Source organism: Andrographis paniculata, unplaced genomic scaffold (genome assembly GCF_009805555.1).
Source record: "Andrographis paniculata isolate CXL003 unplaced genomic scaffold, ASM980555v1 Contig79END, whole genome shotgun sequence".
Lineage (NCBI taxonomy): Eukaryota > Viridiplantae > Streptophyta > Magnoliopsida > Lamiales > Acanthaceae > Andrographis > Andrographis paniculata.
Genome location: NW_026137616.1, coordinates 3,106,264 through 3,129,721, shown reverse-complemented (window position 1 = coordinate 3,129,721; position 23,458 = coordinate 3,106,264). Strand labels below are relative to the sequence as shown.

The 23,458-nt window shown below is 30.0% G+C and overlaps 3 protein-coding genes across 6 annotated transcripts; 2 read left to right on the top strand and 1 right to left on the bottom strand.

The window, feature by feature from the left end:
- The first annotated feature begins 578 nt into the window (after positions 1-578).
- On the top strand, positions 579-6,601 carry LOC127240731 (uncharacterized). 4 transcript variants are annotated; one of them, XM_051259555.1, is made up of 11 exons: positions 579-832; positions 948-1,040; positions 1,589-1,667; positions 1,766-1,844; positions 1,996-2,035; positions 2,112-2,246; positions 2,376-2,513; positions 2,734-3,211; positions 3,340-3,425; positions 6,166-6,267; positions 6,343-6,601. In XM_051259555.1, the coding sequence occupies exons 1-8, from the start codon at positions 627-629 to the stop codon at positions 2,996-2,998; spliced, it is 1,035 nt and encodes a 344-aa protein (XP_051115512.1). In that variant the 5' UTR covers positions 579-626; the 3' UTR covers positions 2,999-3,211; positions 3,340-3,425; positions 6,166-6,267; positions 6,343-6,601. The 4 variants fall into 4 exon arrangements, with proteins under 4 accessions (XP_051115512.1, XP_051115511.1, XP_051115513.1 ...); XM_051259554.1 differs by having other exon boundaries at positions 6,145-6,267; XM_051259556.1 differs by lacking the exon at positions 6,166-6,267 and having other exon boundaries at positions 2,734-2,803; positions 2,876-3,211; positions 6,343-6,600.
- A 4,215-nt stretch (positions 6,602-10,816) lies between these two features.
- Positions 10,817-11,977, top strand: LOC127240046 (elongation of fatty acids protein 3-like). Its single transcript, XM_051258469.1, has one exon. The coding sequence runs from the start codon at positions 10,928-10,930 to the stop codon at positions 11,768-11,770; it is 843 nt and encodes a 280-aa protein (XP_051114426.1). The 5' UTR covers positions 10,817-10,927; the 3' UTR covers positions 11,771-11,977.
- Positions 11,978-20,480: 8,503 nt separating this feature from the next.
- Positions 20,481-23,122, bottom strand: LOC127240035 (calcium uniporter protein 2, mitochondrial-like). Its single transcript, XM_051258451.1, has 2 exons — positions 22,441-23,122; positions 20,481-21,152 (listed from the first exon to the last, which is right to left on the bottom strand). Exons 1-2 carry the CDS (start codon positions 22,990-22,992, stop codon positions 20,691-20,693), a joined length of 1,014 nt encoding a protein of 337 aa, XP_051114408.1. The 5' UTR covers positions 22,993-23,122; the 3' UTR covers positions 20,481-20,690.
- Between the last annotated feature and the right edge of the window lie 336 nt (positions 23,123-23,458).

Sequence of the window (23,458 nt, the reverse complement as noted above, 5' to 3'; positions counted from 1 at the left end):
TAAATGAGACCAAATAAATATTATTTTTCTAAAAACCTCCTATCAAATACTACATTCATTCAGCTCTATAGGTCTTATTTACTTTTTGAGCGTTTTTTAAAATATTAATTATTATATAAAAATGTAATACAAATTATAAAATAATTACGAAAATACTTCAATCAGTGTCTTGTAATACTGATAGAATGATATTTGTTAAAAATATATATATAAATATAAAAAATATTTTTAATTTTAAATATAATAATGCAAAATGTAAATGTGATCCCTGGAGGCTGACAGAGGGAATAAATTTATTTTATCTCATAATATTATACATCAAATATTAATTTTTTTATTAGTTTTAAATTTTCTTCAATATTCCAATATTTCAAAACTTTCTGTTTAAATACATTCTTTAATACTTTCACATTGTTTTTAATTTTTTTAAAAAGTTACAAATAAATTTAAATAAATAGTAAAAATTTGCATTATTTATTTATTTACGTTCAATCTAAGAAAAAAAACCAAACAAACCTCAACTCATGCATAAAACGGCGTCGTTCCCATCGAGTGAGATTCAACATTTAGGTCCGTTAAAATCCAACGCTAAGTAATTTTGTCCGCGTGATCGTTGTCCGTTGAGCATGGAGATTTGCTGCATTCCGAGGCGTTTCCCGCCGATGATTCCTCGATTAGATCGCGTGCCCGCGTTCGGCAGTGCAACAGTAAGATGCAGCGCTTTACCGAACTCAGAAAATTCGGGGGAATTGTCGATGGGCGATCGGATGTTCGTGTTGGGAACGGGTTTCGTAGGACGATTTGTCGCTGCCGAATTGAAGACCAGAGGCTGGTAAGAGAGATAAGACGTGTTCTGTCATCCGTGGAGCGAAATGAATTTGATGGATTTCAGTTGTCTGTTTCGTTTTCTCACAAGCCGTCGATGTGTTTGCTCTTCTATGTTGAAGGGCGGTGAGTGGAAGCTGTACGAGTGCGGCCAAGAAAAAAATGCTTGAAGATTTGGGGCATCATTCGTATCTATTTGATGCAAACAATCCTGAGTAAGTAACAATTTCCACCATTACTCTTAAATTATTTTGGATTTTTAATTGGTTCGTATCTTCTTGACAATGTTTTCCTGAAGTTTATTGACTGCAGTTAGCGCATTTGTTCTATGATCTATACATACATATATGTATATATGTATATCAACTAGTGTAGGCGTTGTCAGTTGTCACCAAAGAACCGAATTTGGCCAATGACCTAAAGCAATACTTGTTAATTGAAATAGAAATTCAAGCCCAGGTCGTATGTAGTATGTATAGTTAGATTTTGATTGTCCTCAGGGCTTGCACCGTAGGAATTCACTACTGTAAAGGGGTTAAATTTTATATACAAGCTAGGTTGATCCAAGCAGAGATTATAGTAATTTCTTCAGTTATGTTTCCATTGTCAATTTTGTTTCAGATGTTTGGTCTGGAATTATGTTTGAATTCTAAAGCTCTTTTCCCCTCTCACTATTGCTCGATTTAGTATTTTACTTTCCGCAGTAACACCTTGCCATGCTAGTGTTGGGAGTGACAAATTCTGCTTCTTATATATTTTGCAGAGATGAAATTCTGGAGATTTTGAAAAACCATACACATCTTATCATCTCCATCCCTCCTGTTGTTGGAATTGGTGATCCGGCAAGTTAATTTCACATATTATTTAATTCAACTTACTGCAAGTTGTTATGTGCTGTTCCATTGTTAGTCCAACTGCTAAGTGTAAGTATGTTTCATAGATGCTGCGTCACAGAGGACTATTGGAAGGCATATTGAGCAGTGGACGAATCCAATGGCTGGCTTACTTGTCATCAACTAGTACGTTCATTGTTCATCTGTTACTAGCGCAGTCTTCAGTAGCGCCAATAGGGAAATATATATGATTTGCTCTCTTTTTTGTTTTGTTTTTGTTTTATTGTTTACACGAATTACCCATTTGTTATTTGAGTTGTCTTTTATTTACATATAGGTGTATATGGAGATTATGGTGGTTCATGGGTGGATGAAGAGTAAGTTTTCCATTGCTGTATACTTTTTGTGGTCGTTCTGAGGTGCCGACAACACTTGTCATTTATCTCGTGCCAGTTATCCTCCCAAGCCAGTGAGTGAAGTTGCCCGAGCAAGATTAGCTGCAGAAGAAGAATGGTTAAGGTTGGGGCAGAATCTTAGTATTGCAGCACATGTATTTCGACTTGGAGGTATTTATGGTCCTGGTAGAAGGTTAGTATGATGAGTAGATGTTTTCTACAGCTCACACGTTTCCAGTAGTGAAGATTGCACATTAAAAAACCTTGATAAGGTTGAAGTAGAGCTCAGTGTTGACCTTTTACATTCTATGCTTGTTTGAAGTGCTGTTGATACAATATTGAAACAAGAGCATCTCTCAGATGGTCAGAAAACAAGATTACTTAAAAGTTATACCTCTCGCATTCATGTGGCTGACATTTTTCAAGCACTCCATGCGAGTATTTTGAGGCCATCTCCCGGGTATGTTATGATCCCTGTAGCTTAAACCAGTAAAAGATGCTGATAACTGATAAGATTCCTTTCAATAAAAAATCATTTTTCCTGAAAGATGTCATTGTTCAATTATTTGAAACGTTTGATGATAGATTGAGTGACCCGTTGAGTATGTAGCATATCTGCTTTGATAGAGCCGACCTCAAACTAAACAAGTTTCAATATACGTATGTGTGCTTCATCTCAGGAAAATATACAACATAGTGGATGATGATCCTGCCCCTCGAGCTGAAGTATTTGAATATGCTAAGAAATTGGTAAAGAAAAATCTTCCGGGACATCTAAAAATCAATGCATGTCCTGAAATTGCTGAACCACTCCCTATACAGAAAACTGCAATGGGAGAGAAACGAGTCTCCAATGCTCGTATGAAGAAAGAATTGGGAGTGAATTTGCTTCATCCTAGTTACAGATCTGGATTGAGAAGCATCATTGAACAGATGAACAGATAATTGGGCTAACTTAATTCATGCTTGCTTCTTGGTTGGAATGCTAATGCACATATAGAGGTTGACGAGCTTCAGCCTTCGGTACCTTCTTTCAAATGATTAGATCTATCACTGCTAACTCGATACTGCCAATGAATGGGCATCTTCACACCCAAAAATGGACAACAACTGTGCCTTTAATTTCATAGCCCATTTCTCCAAGGAGTTATAAATCCAGTGAGTAGTGCTAACGCCTTTTCTTATGCAAAAGTTAAAATATAAGCTAGAAATTGATGTATCATGCAAATGATACAGATAATCTATTATAGCCTACTTGGAACAATTCATGATAATTTCAATTGCAGGGAGGGTTAGAGACTGCCATTGGTGTCTAGTATTGTGCATTCACTCTTGAGGGTGATTCCAGGATCTTGAGACTATACCTGACCAGGTACTGCATTCAAGCACTGAACCTTGTTTTTGGTGTCCTATTTCTGGAATCATGTTTTTTGCAGTCTGTCGGAAACGTACACATGATAAATTTGATAATGCTGCTTAGGAATGTGTAATTAGTTGAAGTGAGATAAAGTATAATCAAACTAAACATGAGCAACTGATTTAGCATGAATTTTAGCAAAACATACAAGGTTGAGCTTGAATCTAACAATTGTTTGCAGATCTTAATTGCAGACTTGCTATGCATACTTTAACCAGTAAATCCGTCACTAATTAGTCAATATTTTTCGAGTGTGTGTTTATAATGCCTGATTTTGATTTGATATGTGAGATAAGCAGTTTGAACTTGACTTCTACTCTAGTTGAATATAGTTTAATGAAGCATCGAATAAGTCTGAGCTACTCTTCTCTATCCTCATCCTGGAATTGGCTAGCATTAATATTTTTAAGGGATGGCAACTTGGCGGGGTTTGTGTAAACCCACCCTGATGGTCCGGGTACACCCAAAAGACCAAATTTATTACTATTTCTATCCAAATCTTTTGTTATGCTTTCTTCTTTGTAAGGTTTCTAACATACGCAACTTTTTTTTTATTTGCATTTTTGCTTTTCATATCATTCTATATACAAAATTTATTAATTTTTATGAACACTTCAAACAAAAACATGTATGCATAAAATAGATCAAAAGCTATCTAAATTTGTTGACTTGAAATGATTCTGGTCTAAAAATATTTGGGAAAGTGAAATGTGTGGGATTCTCGACATTTCAATACGAATCCCGATAGTATGTGTGAAGCAAGGTTGTTCCATATGAAAGATTACTATGTAAATTAGTAAAACTATGACAAAAATCAATAAAAATGGAAGGATGAAATAATTTATGGTTATATTGAACCTTTTTTCCTCCTACACTCTTCCTTTATTTATATGACCATCTTCTTCATTTTCTTGAATATATTCTATTCCTAGTTCTTAACTTTGGCCGGCATATCTCCCTGTTTCTTCCTTTTCAAGTGAAGCATCCATTAACTTAATAAAAGTTGCATGGACTTGATTGGACAATGGATTAGCCCTGTCGAATCTAAGGACTGAGAAACAAGGTCTTAAAGGAAGTGTATAGATATGAATTGAGAGAAGTTCTACTAATGAAACAATCATTTTACACTTTACCATAACTTCTAATACCTAACTGTCCCACTTCATGCGAATTAGGACGACGATTCCTATTGCTAAACACTAGGTAAAAGACAGAATTAAATAACTACAATAAATCATAACTCACTCATTAGCTCAGTCAATATTCTCCCTTAATTATGATTTACAGTGTCTTCACTCCAAGTTGTAAGCTTCACTCTTCAGTGGCTCTATGATGATGTCTTCCACTTGATTTTCTGTTTTTGCAATTCGTCAACTTGATTAGATTCTTGTTAACTTGCTCTCTCAAAAAATGATATCGTATGTCCATATGTTTGCTTCTGCCATGAAATACTGGATTTTTAGCTATGTTAATAGCTGAAGCATGTCGACATGGAGCTTTATTAGGCCCTGCATTTGCAAACCAAGTTGGCTCATTAAGTTGCGAAGCTATGCCCCGTTTGGATTGTTTTATTAAAGGGGCTTTTGGCTTCTAAAAGAACTCTACTCATGTTTGTATTGATTTTTTCGGGACAAATAGCGCAAGTAACTTTTAAAGTTAAAAAGTATTTTCTTAGAAGTACACTATGGGTAATTTTGAAAAAAAAAACAAAAAAAACAAAAAACAAAAGTTTAAAATTACTTTAGTGTTTTTTTTTTTTTTACATTAATAATTTTTCGATTTAGATCATTTTAACAATTTAAAAGCGCTTTAATTTTCTTACATTCAAGCAATTTTTTTTTTTTCTAAAACGCCATTTTATATAAATTAATTCAAACATAAAATCAAATTACTTCTAGTTTTACCTTATGTTTCTTCTTAAGTTTTTAAACCAATACATTTTTAAACCAATACAAACGGCCCTAAACTACTTGGCATACACTTTATGGTGTTGCAATATATTCAGCCTCATGGGTTGATATCTCAACGACGTATTGTTTCTTTGATGACCAAATGCACATCGTATTGCCTAGAGTCAAGCATTAACCACTTGTACTCTTTCGTTCATCCAAGCTAGGGTGTGTTTGTTTGGGGGTTTGGATTGAGTTGGGATTTGAATAGTAAAAATTTTGAATTTGAATAGTTGTATGATGTGATATAAATAGGTGTTGATGTGATATTTTGAATGTAAAATTGATTTTTAGTATAATATAAAAAATAAAAAATAGGTGTTCGATTTGATTTTTTTTTTGGGATGGGATGAATAGTGTATTTGGGGGAGAATTCCCCCAACAAACACACCCGTTACATAAACTTTCTCATCAAGTGTTCCATTCAGGAATGCCGACTTGACATCCATTTGGTGTATTCTCATTGCCTTTGAGTTGTTATGGAAATTACTAACCTAATCGTCTCAATTCGGGCCGTATAGGAAAATGTTTCATCATAGTCGTAAGCTTTTCATTTGCTTAAACCCTTTCGCCACCGGCTGTGCCATGTTATCTCTCAAATTCACCATTGGATTTAATCTTAATCCTAATTCACTAGCGGGGAAATTAGTTATTAGGATTTATGGTATAGTGTAAAATAGTTGTTTCATTAGTAGAACTTCTCATATTTCTAGACCAACTTTCAGATTTTACTTGTCAATCCATAGTTTCTACAATTCGATATCAGAGCTAAAGGATCGTATATGACTTGTCATGATGACCAACACCATCCAATCATCGGTTTCTTTTCACAATGGAAAAAATTGTCGGTTAGTTGATCGAAATGAACATTTTGTTCACAATTTGGTAGATGTCATCTAATAATAGAATTCTTGCATTTGCAGAGGATGCTACGGAAGTAGTTAAGGTTGCTCATCGGGATCAGAAGAAGACGGATAAGAAGACTTTGTAACATTTGAGCACATTAAAAACGCATCTACGTCGTCGCATGAGGTCTGAAGTATTTTGATAACATCTTACAAAGGAGAGGTTTGTTATTTTTGTGGGTTTTGATTTTTGAATAGTAAAATGTGAGTCGCGTGAATTTGAATAGTTGTTTGATGAGATATAAATAGATATTGATGTAATGTTTTGAATATAAAATAAATTTGTAATATAATATAAAAAAAAATAATAATTGTTTGATTTGATGTTTTTGAAAAAAAAAATTGAATAGTAAAAATATGTGGTAAAATTTACAAAAGAACAAGTGTCAATATGAGTTATTGAAGATTGGATCAGCAGAGAATTGATTCATAATAGATCAATTATGTTCTTGCATTGGCTGGTAATATGTAAAACCAATGGCAAAACAAACACTCTAGACAATAAAAAAAGTAAAAAAAAGATTACGAGGACTCTCACTTCCAAATTCGAACATATGGTTACCAAATGATAGCACAATAATATATACTCCCTCCGTCCAGAAGTATAGCCTGGGTTGTGTTTTGCACGGGATTTAAGGAATATTGATATTATATTGATAATGGGTAAAAAATACAGATAAAATATTTTTTGTCATGTATTAGTGTAAAAAGTAGTGGCAATTGTGTAATAATAACGAAAGAGTAAAGGTAGTTTTATAGTGATATGATTATTTATGAAAATGAGACTATTATTTTATGACGAACAACAATGATAAATTTATATTGGGACGAAGAGAGTATTAGATAATATATTAGATATAAATTTATAGTACACATATAAAATAAGAGCAAGTATTAGTACTTTTCACTTGTATATTGTATTTTTATTTGTTATTTATAGTATTTTACAATATGGTAATAAGTTCTAATAGCTAAAATTGTCCAACTTTTCACTTTTTTCTATATCAATGTTCAATCAATTTTATTTTTTTTTTGTTTATTTCTTTCAGAATATATATATATATATATATATGTCTGATTTTTTACTGCTGATCTTACTTTAAAACATATGTTTTCATTATTATTAACTCAACTCATAGTCATAGTAATATGTAGAAAGAAAAGGAAAAAATAATTATTATATAATATATTGTTAAAATATGTAATATATATATATATATATATTGTACTCCCTCCGTCCCAGATAACGTATGCTACACTGTAGACACGGTATTTTAGGAGGAATGTAATTAGTAGATAATTAAGAATGTATTAGTGAAAATAATTATCCTATAATATAAATAATTATAAATTAAGATTAAGATAACTAATTAGTTTAATTAAAATTAAAAAAAATAATATTTAAAAATTTAAAATGAGATTAAAGTGTATAATCATTTTCCAAAAAAGGAAAGTGATATAGTATGTGGGACGGACAGAAACTGCAACGTGGATATGATATTTGGGATGGAGGGAGTATTATTATTGTAGTATCGGATTAGGTCAAATTTGACGTACTTAGTATAATATCCTCTGCAGTAGTTTATGTACATTCACTCACTCTATCAATCAAATATTAGATTTTTTTTTTTTCATATTTTATTATTTGGATTCTATGCCCTTAAAAAATATATATAAAAAATATTTTATCGAATATTATTGTAATTACAAATGTAAATTTATTTTCTTCAAAGTCACAAGAAACACACTCATCATTAATTAATTTACTCGTTCATTGATCTTTGTTTTCCCACTAATTAAGGAAAGGGACGTTGATGTTTGCCCTATGGAATTAATTTCCTATTGAATACTCTCTCTATTTCATAAATATAGTCATAATTGGTTGGACACGAAATTTAAAGAATATTATATTATATCGGTAGTTGTGGTAAAAAATATGGATAAATTTTTTTTTTGTTCTTTGAATATATTAGTATAAAAAATAGTGACAATTGTGTAATAAAAATGAAAAAGTAGGAGTAAGTTTTATGGTGATATGATTATTTATAGAAAAAAAAAAAGTAGTGACTATTGTTTTGAAACAGATAAAAAATAATAAACAAGACTACTGTATTGGAACGAGAGAGTATATTAAATTAATTAAGTGGGGGTTATTGTTACTCACACGCATTCAATAATAATAATAATCAATTCGTCCCATTTACTATATGCATCTTTTCGTTTGGGTATGTTGGACTTATTATGTCATTTTTAAAAAATATATATATATATATTTTTTTATTTCCTTTTTAATTTATAGTTTTTTCAATTTTAATTAGATTAATTAGTTATGTTAATTTTAATTTAAAATTATTTTTATTATATAATAATATTTTTACTAATATATTTTTAATTATTTATTAATTTAAATTAAAGGGAATAATAATGAAAGGATTTAATGATGAGTATATCAATAGCAATAGCACCAGTAATTAATTAAATCACATCATAATATTTAGTGATGTCATTGTTGTGTTGTGTTTTTTGTGGCTATAAATAAATAGACAATCATACAGTAATATTTAAGTTGACTGTGATATATTCTTGTAGTATTAATATTATTATATTCACCGGCCAGGTAGTTTTATTAATTTATTTGTATTCTGTTTTAAATTTAAATGTTTTACTGTAATTTTTAAAATAAAAATTATTTATAACTATTTTTTTCTTTAAAAAAATTTGTAAGAATTAAAGTGTATAAAAATAGATTAAAAAAAAAAAATACAAGTGAACACCACTCCATGTTGGTTTAATTTGGTGCTTTATTTATTACTCTCTCCGTCCCACATACCGTCTCCGCTACACTGTAGACACGGAATTTTAGAAGGGATATAATTAGTAGGTAATTGAGAATGTATTAGTGAAAATAATTATTATATAATATAAATAATTATAAATTAAGATTAAGATAACTAATTAGTTTAATTAAAATTAAAAAAAAATAAAATTAAATAAATTAAAATGAGATTAAAATGTGTAATTATTTTTAAAGAAAAGGAAAGTGACATGGTATGTGGGATGGACAGAAACGGCAACGTGAACATAGTATTTGGGACGGAGGGAGTATATACTGATATTGATTGATTAGGGTGCATTTGTTTCCTGGATTTGTGTGGATTTATACTATCGGCACAAAAATTTTTTCAAAAAATATCAAATTAAATATCTATTTTTTATTTTTTATATTATACTCTCTCCGTCTCAAAACTATAATCTGGGTTGTGTTCGGCACGGAATTTAAAAAATATTAATATTATATTGACAGTGGGTAAAAAATACTTATGAAAAATATTTTTTGCCCTTGTGAGTATATTAGTGTAAAAAGTAGTGGCAATTATGTAATAATAATGAAAAAGTAATAGTAGTTTTATAATGATATGATTATTTATGGAAATAAGACTATTGTTTTGAGACGGACCAAAATGGTAAACAACACTATTGTATTGGGACGGAGGAAATATTAGAAATTAATTTTACATTTACAATATTACATCAATACATATTTATATCACATCATACCACTATTCAAATTCAAAATTTTTATTATTCAAATCTCACTCCAAAATCCAAACTCCCAACAAAGACACCTTAACTCTACTCGACAGTCGACACCAATGATTATGATAGATTGCAATGGTGTGTTTCTTTTTTGTTTTTGGTGTGTTTTTATTTAAAAATATTATTTTTATATTAGTCCCTCAATCCCAATGAGTTACCATATTTTATTTTCATTTATCCCAAAAAAATATTATTATTTTTTAATTTAGTAATTATATCACCTACTTAATATAATAAATATTCTTTTAATTTATAAAATATTACATAAATGTCGTTACTTTTATATTACACCTTCATAATAGGGACATTTTTGTCTTTTTTACTCCAATTCAATATAATACTAATATTAAAAAATGTACGTGAAAAAAAAACGCAGGGAGTTAATTATTGTATTAAATATTTATTTTGATTTATTGTTATTGAATATTTCGATTAATTCCTTAGAAATTTTGTCAACCTCACCGTCACTTGAACTGGAACCAAGAAACTCGTTGATTTACAGCTTTATAATAATAATAATAATAATAATAATTTAAATAATAATAAATTTTAGTAGTTATTTAAACGTGAGATCACTTAAATTGTTGTTAATTTGATCAATATACTTAATTAATAATTTCATGTAGCACGGATGGATGTCCAAAAAAAATATTTGAATGGTCGGTTTTGAGTGTAATTCTTTCTTTAATAAATAATTTGTATTCATTGCATAAAATATAAAAAATTCCATTCCATTTAAATAATATATATATATCATTAAAAAATTGCACACGAGTTAAAAATTAGACCAAAATACAGTAGCGAGTAGTGGCGCTCTGACCAATGGAAACGATCCACGTGTCCCCTCCTTCCTCTTTATATTCACCTACACCGCCAAATCTGAAATCACGACTTTCTCTATATATTTGAAAAGCGCGTCTTACCTAAAAGGAATTAACGCCGTTTGTTCTGTTGATCCGTCGGCAAACGGTGGATTCGGCAGATCGACGGTCGAGATTCGTCGTGTATGGCGTCCTACTTTAACGGCATAAGGTCTTACCTATCGGAGCACCCCTCCATCGTCGGCTTCCGGTGGAGCCACGCCCAATCATGGGGCTCCACGTGGTCATTCCTCTTCGCCGCCATTACCCTCTACGTCGCCGGCGCCGCCGTCCTCCATTTTACCCTCCTCATATTCCGCCGCCGCCGTATCCCCCTAGGCCCCCTTCCCGCCGTCCACTCCCTCGCGATGGCTCTAATCTCCGCCACCATCTTCGCCGGAATCCTGCTCTCCACCGCCGCGGAGATTCGCGACACGCGGTGGCTCTGGCGCCGGTCACGGTCCAAAACGACGCCGTTTCAGTGGCTCCTATGCTTCCCGGTCGGCACGCGCCCCTCGGGGCGCGTGTTCTTCTGGTCGTACGTGTACTACCTGTCGCGTTACCTCCACGCGCTCCGCGCGTATATAACCGTCCTCCGCCACCGGAATCTGGCGTGGTTCAATCTGGTGAACCACTCGATCCTCATCTGCTCCTCCTTCCTCTGGCTCGAATTCTCTCAGTCGTTCCAGATCCTCTCCATCCTCCTCACCTCGCTCGTCTACGCCGCCGTCTACGGGTACCGGTTCTGGACGGCGATCGGACTGCGGAGCGCGTGCTTCCCCTTCGTCGTCAACTGCCAGATCCTCCTCCTCTGTTGCAATCTGGTTTGCCATGTCGGCGTCCTCTCGCTGCACTACCTCAAAGGCGGCGGATGCAACGGAATCGGAGCTTGGCTCTTCAATTCGGTTCTCAACGCCGCGGTTCTCTTCCTCTTCCTCAATTTCCACGCTAAAAGGCGCCGGAGCGCCGCCGCCGGAGCGGAGAACTGATCGAGGTGAGATTCGGCTACTCTCTGGTTAGTTGAAAACTTTAAACGTATATACATATTACTGTAATCGTAGAAAAATACAATTAGGAAATACGTTAAATTTAAAATATTGTTTTAAAATAAATAGATTATGGAGTAGTACTATTTGTATGTGGAATGTAATGTATATGTGTACCGTTTCAGCGTGGAATGGAATGCCATGTCACTATATTAAGGGTGTGTTTGTTTGAGGATTGGATTTTCAATCCACTTATTCCATTTTTTTTTTCAAATCAAACATTTATTTTTTATTTTTTATCTTATACTAAAAATTAATTTTATATTCAAAACATCACATCAACACCTATTTATATCACATCATACAACTATTCAAATTCAAAATTTTTACTATTCAAACACACCCTAAGGGTGTGTTTGTTTGGGGGTTTGGATTTTGAATTGGGATTTGAATAGTAAAAATTTTGAATTTGAATAGTTGTATGATGTGATATAAATAGGGTTTGATGTGATGTTTTGAATGTAAAATTGATTTTTAGTATAATATAAAAAATGAAAAATAGGTGTTTGATTTGATGTTTTTGGAGGGAAAAAATTGGATGAATAGTGAAAATCTACCAAAATCCTTCAAACAAACACACCCTAAGTAAATATATATATTTTTTAAAAAATGTCACTAAAAATTAAGTAGTCTACATTTTTCACAACAACCTAAACTTTAAATATTAGTAGTATAATGATATCTAAATATAAATCAATAAAGAAACAAAAATACCCTTATAGTACTGTATAATTCTACTTCATCCGGCTCTAAAGTTCTCATTTATTTTTTGCATTTGATCTTTAATACTAATTATTATATTAAAATGTAGTACAAATAAAAAAAATTACAAAAATATTTTTATTAGTATCTTATAATATCAATAGAAAAGACATTTATACACAAAATTATACAAATATAATAATATTTTTAAGATAAATGTGACCTTTAGAAGATGACGGAGTGAGTATAAAAATAATATGTGTGTAATAAATCGTAAGTTCGAAAAGATATTTATTATATTAAATAAGTAATAGTATAAATTTTAAACTAGAAAATGATATTTTTGTTTTGAGATGGGACGAAAATAGAAAATTGCACTATTATTTTGGGAACAGGTGGCGTATTAAGTTAATAAACAAATAAATATCATACTATCAAATATTTATTCGCAAAATATTATCACATTCTTAATTTTTTTACTATGTACTAAAAATGAATATATGAAAAATGAAAATAATTGTCTTATAAGAGATGGTTAGTAGTGTAGGGATTGATTTGTTACTTTGAGATTTTAAATTTAAAAATTCTCAAAGTCTCCCGGTACACTTGTCTATTTGATAATTGTGGATTCCTATGTTATCAAAAATATTTAAGTTTTTTTATTAAAACTAAATATATTGTATTTTCTCCGTTACTCATTTTTCTTTTTGGATTGTCATTGAAAAATATTCTTATTTTTTTTAAGTAAAAAATTATTTTACTTTTGTACTGTTTTTTACTATAAAAGAAAAAATTAACAATTATTACTTATTTTTATTAAAATTCGTGCCCGATCAAATGAGCACACATTTGCATGATTGAGAGAATATATAATAATCATTAACAAATTAAAAGAGACCTATATGTAGTCGATTTTATTTCAGGGCACTCATCTATAAATCTTTGAAGTAAAAATGCATAAATGAAAATGAAAATGAATAATGCATTGTTAATGTTAACGGCGTAAGGAATACATCTTCGTAAATACAAAATATTAGAAATAGAATAAAATAAAATAAAATAATATTAGGAATAAAAATACAAAAATAAATAAATCTTAAAACCATCTCCTATTGAATACTTTTTTATTATTATTATTATTATTATTATTATTATTATTATTCAATTTTTCCTTTAAATTTTAACTTCACACCTATTCATTCTATTTTTTCTTTATAAAATAAATATTCTATAATATATATATATATAAATAATTACATAACTTTTATTTATTTAGACATACTAACCTCAAAAATAAATTATCCATAAATTCAAATTATACAATATTAATTTTTAAACAATAATAATAGTAATAAATTATTTAATTGATTATATTTTATGTGAAAATTAATAGATTTAAAAAAAATAAATAAAAATAATGATAAAATCACAACTATATTAATAAAATAACGACATAAAATATAAATACAATTGAATTAAAATATTACTCCTCTGGTCCGATTTTAAGGTTCACATTTACTTTTTGCGCAATGATATTTGAATATTAATCATTATATCAAAATATAGTACAAATCAATAAAATGATGACAAAATTGTATTTATTAGTGTCTTGTAATACTAATAAAATAATTTTGTACAAATTAATATTATACAAATATAAAGACATTTTTAATGTTAAATACAAATAATGATCCAAAAGATAAATATAACTTTAGAGGCGGACGAAGAGAGTATATACTAATGTATCTTCATTTTTATTAAATGTAAAAAATAAATGATTCAAGTGTGTTTCTTTTGCGTCCAACTTCAAATTTATACTAAATATTCCATTGTATATTATTTTAATACCAAATTCAAACAAAAATTCTTCAAACTTCATCAAAAAAATACACAAAAAAATGTACTGCCTCCGTCCACCGCCAATCTATTTATTTTGTCATTTTAGTTTGTCCATCGCAAATGTATCTATTTCATTTTTTAGTAAATGTACCTTCCACTAAAATATAAAATTATCCCACCCTTTTTATAATATTACACAAATGCCATCAAATAACACCACTTAATACCATAAATGTTAAGGGATATAATAGTCTTTATGTATATCAGTTGTACCATATATCAATATAATACTAATATACTAAAATCTACGTACAAAAAGTAAACAGATAGATAGGCGGTGGACGGACGGATGAAGTATAACAAAAAGTAAAACAAATGACTAGATTACACAACTTTGCATTTCCTCTATTTTATGGAAAAATACTTCATATTTAGAGTCCTTTCGAAATACCCTAACTAAATATTTCTCATAATCGATACTTAAAATTAAAAATGAAATAAAATGCCAAAGCAACAAAATTTTAAATCAAAGAAACATCATACAATGCATCTGTTAGAAATTTTGGGGGAAAATAATAAGATGGTCTTATTGATCATCAAAATAAAGAACCTATATATATAGACAATACAAAACAGACTCGATAGACTCAAAAATCTAAGTAATCTAATCTATGAATAAGATCAAATGTAGATATAAATCTACTAAATCTAAAACTGAATATCTAAAATATCTCAACAGGATCAAAGAAGATAAACTTCGATATCTTTAATGCTACTATTGGTTGAGGTGAAATAAATTGTGTGTGGTTAGTTAGCCCTAATTAGGACATGAATAACGAATTACCGTTGCACGGTTTGAAATAAATCAGCATGTATTGCGTGTATATATTATTGTCGTGTAATGTTGATTCATATCAAATATGTGTGTGCTTTGTTAATATATATTTTCCGCTGAAATCAACCGTGACATGTATTGTATGAACTATTGTCACGAACATCATGTGATGTTAAATTTATTGCTTATATATTCTTCAAAATTTAAATCAAAACCAAACAATCAAAATCGTATTTTGCTATAAACTTATGCTAAATAATAAATAATGAAAGATTTTCAATCAAAGTAGTAAATGGATGGCAATTAGTTGGTAGGTCTGCTGCACGTTTCGAAATTGAATCTTTAATATATATATATATATATTTAAAAATAATTGTCGGTGGTCCAAACAAATTAAAAATATTACTATCTCCGTCCCACAATGAGTATCTTGGTCATTGTAGACACGAGAATTTAAGATAAGTACAATCAGTAAATAATTAAGAATATATTAATGAAAATAATTAATTTATAATATAAATTATTATAGATTAAGATTAAGATAAATAATCAGTTTAATTAAAATTAAATTAAAAAATTTAAAAAGAAGATTAAAATGGGTAATCATTTTCCAAAAAAGGAAAGTGACATGAGATGTAGAACGGACAGAAATGGTAACATGGACATAGTAAATGAGACAGATGGTGTATTTTTTTATATTACACAAAAAAGACCATCTACTAAACAAACAATCAGTTTTTATATGTTTTATCACTGATAAATCGGACAAAAATAATTTATACAATTTAATTTAAAATTTAAATTTGCAAAATTTTAAAATCGATGAATAAACAAAAAAAAAAATGATATGACTATATATATATATATATCATGGATTGGACTTGATTAGTGAGTTTGATTGTGCTTAAAGGACAAACAATATAGTCTCTCTATCCCAATTTAAAATACTATTTGAAATACTTCTTAATTTCTACTTGAATTACAAATATATAATTATACATACAGTTATTTTATATAAAAAGTCAAATTACAACAATGTCAAAATCTCTTACACACTTCCTGTTAACCAATAAAATACTATTATTTCTTAATTTACTACAAAACTCCTAATAAAATATATGTTACATTGTTTTAAAAGATTACTATTGAAAGTTTTCTAAGATAATAAGCATCAAATTTTGTTTAAGTATCTCACATGGCTTGTTAACACATAATGTGATGAGTTTATATGTAAAGATAAAAAGTGTGGCTAATGGCAATAGTGTGACTTAGTCATATATCTTAAATATATTTTTGACTTTTACTTATATTACAAGAAGAAATCCTTCAAAATTCAATTTAGAGACAATTGCTTTAAAATTTACAATATTATAGTGGTAAATCAACCAAATTATTTGAAAATTTTAAAACTTTGATTCAATAAGAAAACAAATTGTAAAAATCTTAACTAAACGCTCGATTGTCATTTTCTAAAAGAAACGAGTGTAATTTCAATCTTGGTTCAACGAAAAACTAAGTTGTTAAAATCCTACGCCAACACTCAATTGTCATTTTCTAAAAAAACGAGTGTAATTTAGTATATATATGTAGCGGGGTTAAGTCAATAACCCATAAAAATCATTACAGGTACAGCTAGATATTTGAGAAATAATTACTATATAAATGTGAAGTGAGTGTTGCTTCAAATAAACCACATATGAATCCAAACACTAATTTATGGTCAAAATATGAGAAAAATAAAAATAAAATAGTGATATTTAAATTTTTATTGACTAAATTTATATTAAAATAGAATAGTTGAATGCATTATGACAACTAGTTCACCAGTACATCATCTAATGTTGACTATGAAAATTTTAAAATCGCAAGTTACTTATCTTGACATGTTAAGAACTCTATTAGATATCTGGCTCAATTATAGACATCTTCATTGTTCTCGTTAATTGGATGATATCAATCGACAAAATTTGAGCCGAGCAAAAAAAAAAAAAAAAAACATAAAGATATGATTATCATTGGTTTGAATTTAATTAATGGATTTAATTGGGCTTAATATTGAAACAATGTGTTACCATTATTTTTAATGATTATTAAGAAATTAAAAACTTATAGGATAATTAACATAAAGTTTTGTTAATTGTCTCACATTGTTTTTAAAAACATAATACTTCCTCCGTCCCTTCCCAAAATAAGGTTACTGTTTTCTAATTTAGTAATTGTACTACCTACCTAACATAATAAATATCCTTCCAATTTACACTATATTACACAAATGTCATTACTTTTATATTACACAATACTAATAGGGATATTTTCGTCTTTTTTACTACAATCTATTATAATACTAATATTAAAAAACATACATGCAAAACAAATAGAAAATGTGATCTAAAGCATGTTCTATAATATTTTTGTAGGAATATTTTTTCAGATCATCATTGATTGGAAATCAATGAACAATTATTTATTATTTATTTATTTATTATTTAAATGAGAAGTAAATTATAAACCACAAATCTAAAAACCTTTAAAATCCATAGGTAAACCTTCTTTTATAACCATCTGGGCTCTCAATTTTTGAGGATTTATATATATATATATATATATACATATATAATATTAAGTTTTAGTTTAATAATTTATATATATAATTAAGTTTTAGTTTAATAATAATTTGACAATATATATACTCCCTTCGTCCCATTGAAAGGTTACTATTTTTTTTTTCGTCCGTCCCAAAACAAGGTTATTATTTCTTAATTTAATAATTGTATTACCTTTCTAACATAATAAATACCCTTTCAATTTACAGTACGTTACAGAGATATCATTACTTCTATATTATACCATACTAATAGGGATATTTTTGTCTTTTTCTTTACAATCCAATATAATACTAATATTAAAAAATTCACGTACAAAAAACAAATGTCACCGTTTCATTGGAACGGGGGAATATATATATATATATATATTAATTGAGAAATAGAGTGATAAGTGAATAGTTAAAAAGACAAAAGAAACTAAAAAGGACAAACCCATATTAGGAAATCGTTTAGTTGCAATGTGATGGATTTTAAGGATGTTTGGTTTGAAAGTTGAGACTAGTAATAATTTGAATTAAAATAAATATTTTGAATTGTTGTAATATTAATATAGGATTAGTCATTATAAATTTAATTATTTCCACCGCTAATCACTGTTTTATACTACCTCCTTCCGGTTTTAAGGGTTTTATTTATTTTTTACATGTTGATATTTGAATATTAATTATTATATCAAAATTTAGTATAAATTAAAAAAAAAAATTGCAAAAATAATTACATTTGTATCCTATAATATTAATAAAAAGATATTTGTATAAAAAATTATACAAATATAAGGATATTTTTAATGTTAAATACAATGACGCAAAAGGTAAATGTAATCGTCAGAGACGGACGGAGGGAGTATTATATATATATATATGTACGGCGGTGTGTGACGGAGGGAGTATTATATATATATATGTACGGCGGTGTGTGTATATATAATATATAAGTGTGTGCAGCGCAACGTGTGTATAAATATATATAGTATATGTATATATATTCTTATAGATATTATGGATGAAGATGTATGTATGAATATATTAAGGACAAGGGTGTCTTTGTTTCGGGATTGGATTGGATTTATATTATTTATTTTATTTTTTTTTCCAAAAACATCAAATCAAATATTTAACTTTTATTTTTTATATTATATTAAAAATTAATTTTATATTCAAAACATCACATCAACATCTATTTACATCACATCATACGACTATTCAAATTCAAAATTTTTACTATTCAAATTTCAGTTCAAAATCCAAACCCTCAAACAAACACACCCTAAATGCATTTAATGCAAAGTAAGAACGAACTTCCGTGGGCCACGTCGCATCATGTTTTGTATACAAGTATATTACGTGTACAGTATGAATGATTTTATTATTATTATTATTATTATTATTATTATTTTCACAATATATAAAAATAAGTGTTTGATTAGTAATAATTTTGATAAAAAATAAATTTAATGTGTTATGAAAAATAATCCCTTTTTTAATTTTGGCATATAATACATTTAATATATAAAGTGTTGTAACTCGAAGTCAATATCAAGATGAAAATGTAACTAGTAGTTTCTATTTAATTTTAGTGAGAAATCATTTTTGTTCTCTCAACTTATGTAGAGATGCTTGTAGAAAACGATAGCTTGTGTTTGATGTTTGTTCGATTGTAGTATAAATTTTAATAGATATTTCTTGAATTGAAATCCCCTAAATATAGATTTTTAAAATTAATTTAAAAAGTATTTAATCACATGGCTTCGTTTAGATTGAGATTTTTTTAAATTTTATAAGAAAATTAGTATTTGAATGAAATTGTGTAATGTTTATAAGTTAAATAGGGATATTTTTTAAAAAATAAATAATATCAAATGAATGAAATTGTGTAATATTTATAAGTTAAATAGGGATGGTTACGGTGCTGATTGGTGTTGATTTTTCACATGCACGCGTTATATATATAAACAACACACGTTAGTATTACATGTTTTTTTTAATAAAGATCTGTTGTGTGTTGTACGAGACCATTTGTTAGTTCATGTGCTGAATTTGTATTATATTAATATGTACAATATTTATCTATAGTAATAATGTGTGCTATCTTTAGTAATATTGTGTGCTGTCAGACAGCACACAATGTGTTTTAAGATTATAGCATGATGTTTAACACTTAAAATTCAGCACTATAGCTAACCCAAAGTTAAATATTCCCTCCGTCCCTTAACAATCTATCCATTTTTTTCATTTTGGTCTGTCCATAACAAAATATCCATTTTCTTTTTTAATAATTGTACTATCTACCTAACATTACAAATACTCTTCAAATTTACAATATATTACACAAATGACATTACCTTTATATCATACAATACTAATATGATTAATTTAGTCTTTTTACCTTTATTTCTACTTTATCCCAATATAATACTAATATTTATAAAATTTCGTACAAAAAATAAATAAATATATAAATATGAGACAGGAGAAAGTATATAAACACTCATTGTTACCTAGATTGTTGTCATATGTCATCAGTTATGTCCACATATATTTGTCTACTTGTCAATACAATATCCAATAATATCATTCAGCCTTATTTGGCGTCATATCGATACGATTTTTTTCTTAAAAAATAACATAGACTAATAATGTCAAACTAATAAAAGAAAAAAAATCACATAAAATGATTATTTAACCTTCCATGATTAAAAACAAAATGGATACACTGGTTCATTGCAGCACAACCATCATCATCTTCAAAATGACAATATATTTCATTCAACTATCCTAACCATCTGTTTATGTTCATTTCAAATCTGTCTGTGCATCTTTTCACATTTTTTTTTTTAAAAAAAAAAAAGTTCAATCCTTCCTTCCAACTGTGCAGCAAATTGCTATGAGCTCAAGTTAGAGAGAGTGAAGGTACCTTCAAATGGCCTCTGTGAAGAAGGATAGCAACAATTCTTCAGTTCCTCGTACCTCTCGACATCGAACTTCATTTTCTCGATCAGTCGCTTCTGCTTCGCCTTAAGCCTGCTCTGGTAAAACCCCTCGAACGACGGCTCTTTTGACGTCCTCAGGAAGAACGCGTAGCCTGCCAAGAAATAACCCGACGTGACGTAGAAACAAATGGGCTCCATCACGTCCCACGTCAGCTCCCAGAATGTTAGCCTCATGAAAGCCCCGGTTTGGATCAGTAGATAAGCTAATCCGCACCAGAGCTCTCGTTTCACAAGTGTCGATGCTTTTTTGTCAATGGCCGCCATCTGTTTCTCCAGTTCTTGAAGCTCCTTCATTCTCGGATCTTTCGGGGATATGGGCGTCGTTGAGATATGTTTTTCGACGGCTTTCACTACCTGTAAGAAAACAACAAGCGCAGACCAATATGACGGTGAAAATAAGGTTCCATTTCAAGAACCTGGATTTATTGTTTTATTCGGAAACATCATTTATAGATCAATCGCTAGAGAAAAACAATATGGTTTTCGTAATCATTTATAGTGACGAAGATGTTGTAAAACTATCCGGGATAAAACTTTAAGCTCTAGTAGGTAAGAACAATAATTGAAATAATCAAGAGTTACTATATGGTTCCTAATGAAAATCAAATTTATATGCGTAATAAGTATACTTATATATAAGCAAACATAGAAATAATGTAAAAAAACAAACGTCATTCTACCCCGGGGTCATAATAGTATATATATATATATATATACACAATATATGAAAGTTTTTGAAAAATAGAAACAATTTAGAACAGAGAGAAAGGGAGAGATCAAAATTCATATCGATTTCGATCTTCCAAATTTCTCGCTTATCAAAATCCGAGGATAAGATTTCTTCCAAACTTATATTCACCAAACTAATCCTTTCTAAACCAAAAAAAGAATGAAAAGGATTTCAAGAATGCCTAATCACGAAGAAATACACTTTAGTCGGAAATTCCTTCCATGTTTTCCTCTTCAAAGTCGTAAAGAAAACAAGATTCCCCCCTATCAAACAATATGGATTTTCTTGCAAAGGATTTCAAGAATGCCTAATCACGAAGAACTATACTTTAATCGGAAATTCCTTGCATGTTTTCCACTTCAAACTCGTAAAGAAAACAAGATTTTTCTCCCGTATCAAATAAGAATTTTCTTGCGTAGGTAGATTCACAAAAAAACCTCTTGAATATCCCTACCCCCTATACCCCCCCCCACCCCCCCCCCCCCCACCCCCAATTTCCCTAACCAAACATCCAACTCTCACTATCACACAATATATCTTCCTATTAAAAGTGTGTGGCTATTAAAGATTCCTAAAGTTCGATACAGCCGAATCAGCCACCCCCAAATTAAGGTCACCATCACAAGAGATCTGGTTGTGCGAAAACATTTGTTTCACTTTCCTGTGGAATGGAAAAACACAAACACAACCATAAAAGAGCCAATCAGTTTTCGATCTAATAACAAAACATGTAGCTGCAAGATAGTGCAAAATTGAAGAATCTCATCTTGTGTAGCTGCTCTACATACAGTCTAAACTACTGTAATCAGTTGCTGTTGTAGTCTCCAAATTAACACTGAAAAGATGTATTAAAAGCATAGAATGTTCCAAAGTTAACCGCATTAGTAGGAAGTAATGAGATGAGAAACTGACCTTCTGTGGCCTGAGGTGCACGATGTTGCCTAGAACAATCACGCTTCCTGATTCATCTAGAATCTTCGCGAATTCCAGACCTAGATCCCAATCCAAGCATTCCGCAGTAATAATCTCCAGAAAATCCGGATACGAAACGCAATCCTTCTCAATCTGACTCAGACGAGACTTCACCTTCTCCATTAAAGTCAATCGGAGGATCTTCTTCGCGTCCTCGACCGTCACCGTCGCCTCCGGCGACTCCACCGACGGCGGAATCAGTCCTTCCAGCCTAATCCTGTCCTTGGAGATATTCAAATCGCGAAGCTTCTCGAGAAGCGTGTCGCCGGGGGGAAGGAGCCCTAGCCCCGCCGGCGCGGAGCGGCGGTGCAGGTATCGACGGAATACGCCGTCGTCTCCTCGATCTGGAGCGAGTTTGTTCGGCGCGGGTTCGTGGTTGAGCATCACCGCCTTGCGCGGCAAGGAAGTGCGGCAAGTGGTTATGGATGAAGGATTGTTGATCCTTGACAGCCCCAAAAGGCGCTGCGCTAGGGGTTTCCTGAACAACGCCATTGATGATGATGAATTAGAGTTAGATAGATGGAGCAAGGATTCAACAAGCAGGAGAAGAGGGTTAAGGGTTTGGTGTAATATAGCTGTGGCTTCCGAACGTTCTCCAATGGCGTCTCTCTCTGGATTCTGTTCCAACAATGAATGAACCGCAGATTTGCATACGCGCTATTTCTTAGCCATTATTTACTATAAAATATTATTATAATATTTTTTATTTTTTTAATATTTGAAAATTGGATTATATTTTTCTAACTTTCAATACCGAAAAATCAGCTATTTGAAATACTACTCTCTCTTTTTTCTCTTTCAGGTCACATGATATATTTGTTATGAATTCACTATTTTAGGGTATTAGGTACCACGTATTAGTAAATTATTAATAATAAATTATAATATTATTTTATTATTTTATTATTTTGATTATAATGGAAATAAATTATTAATAATAAATTATAATATTATTTTA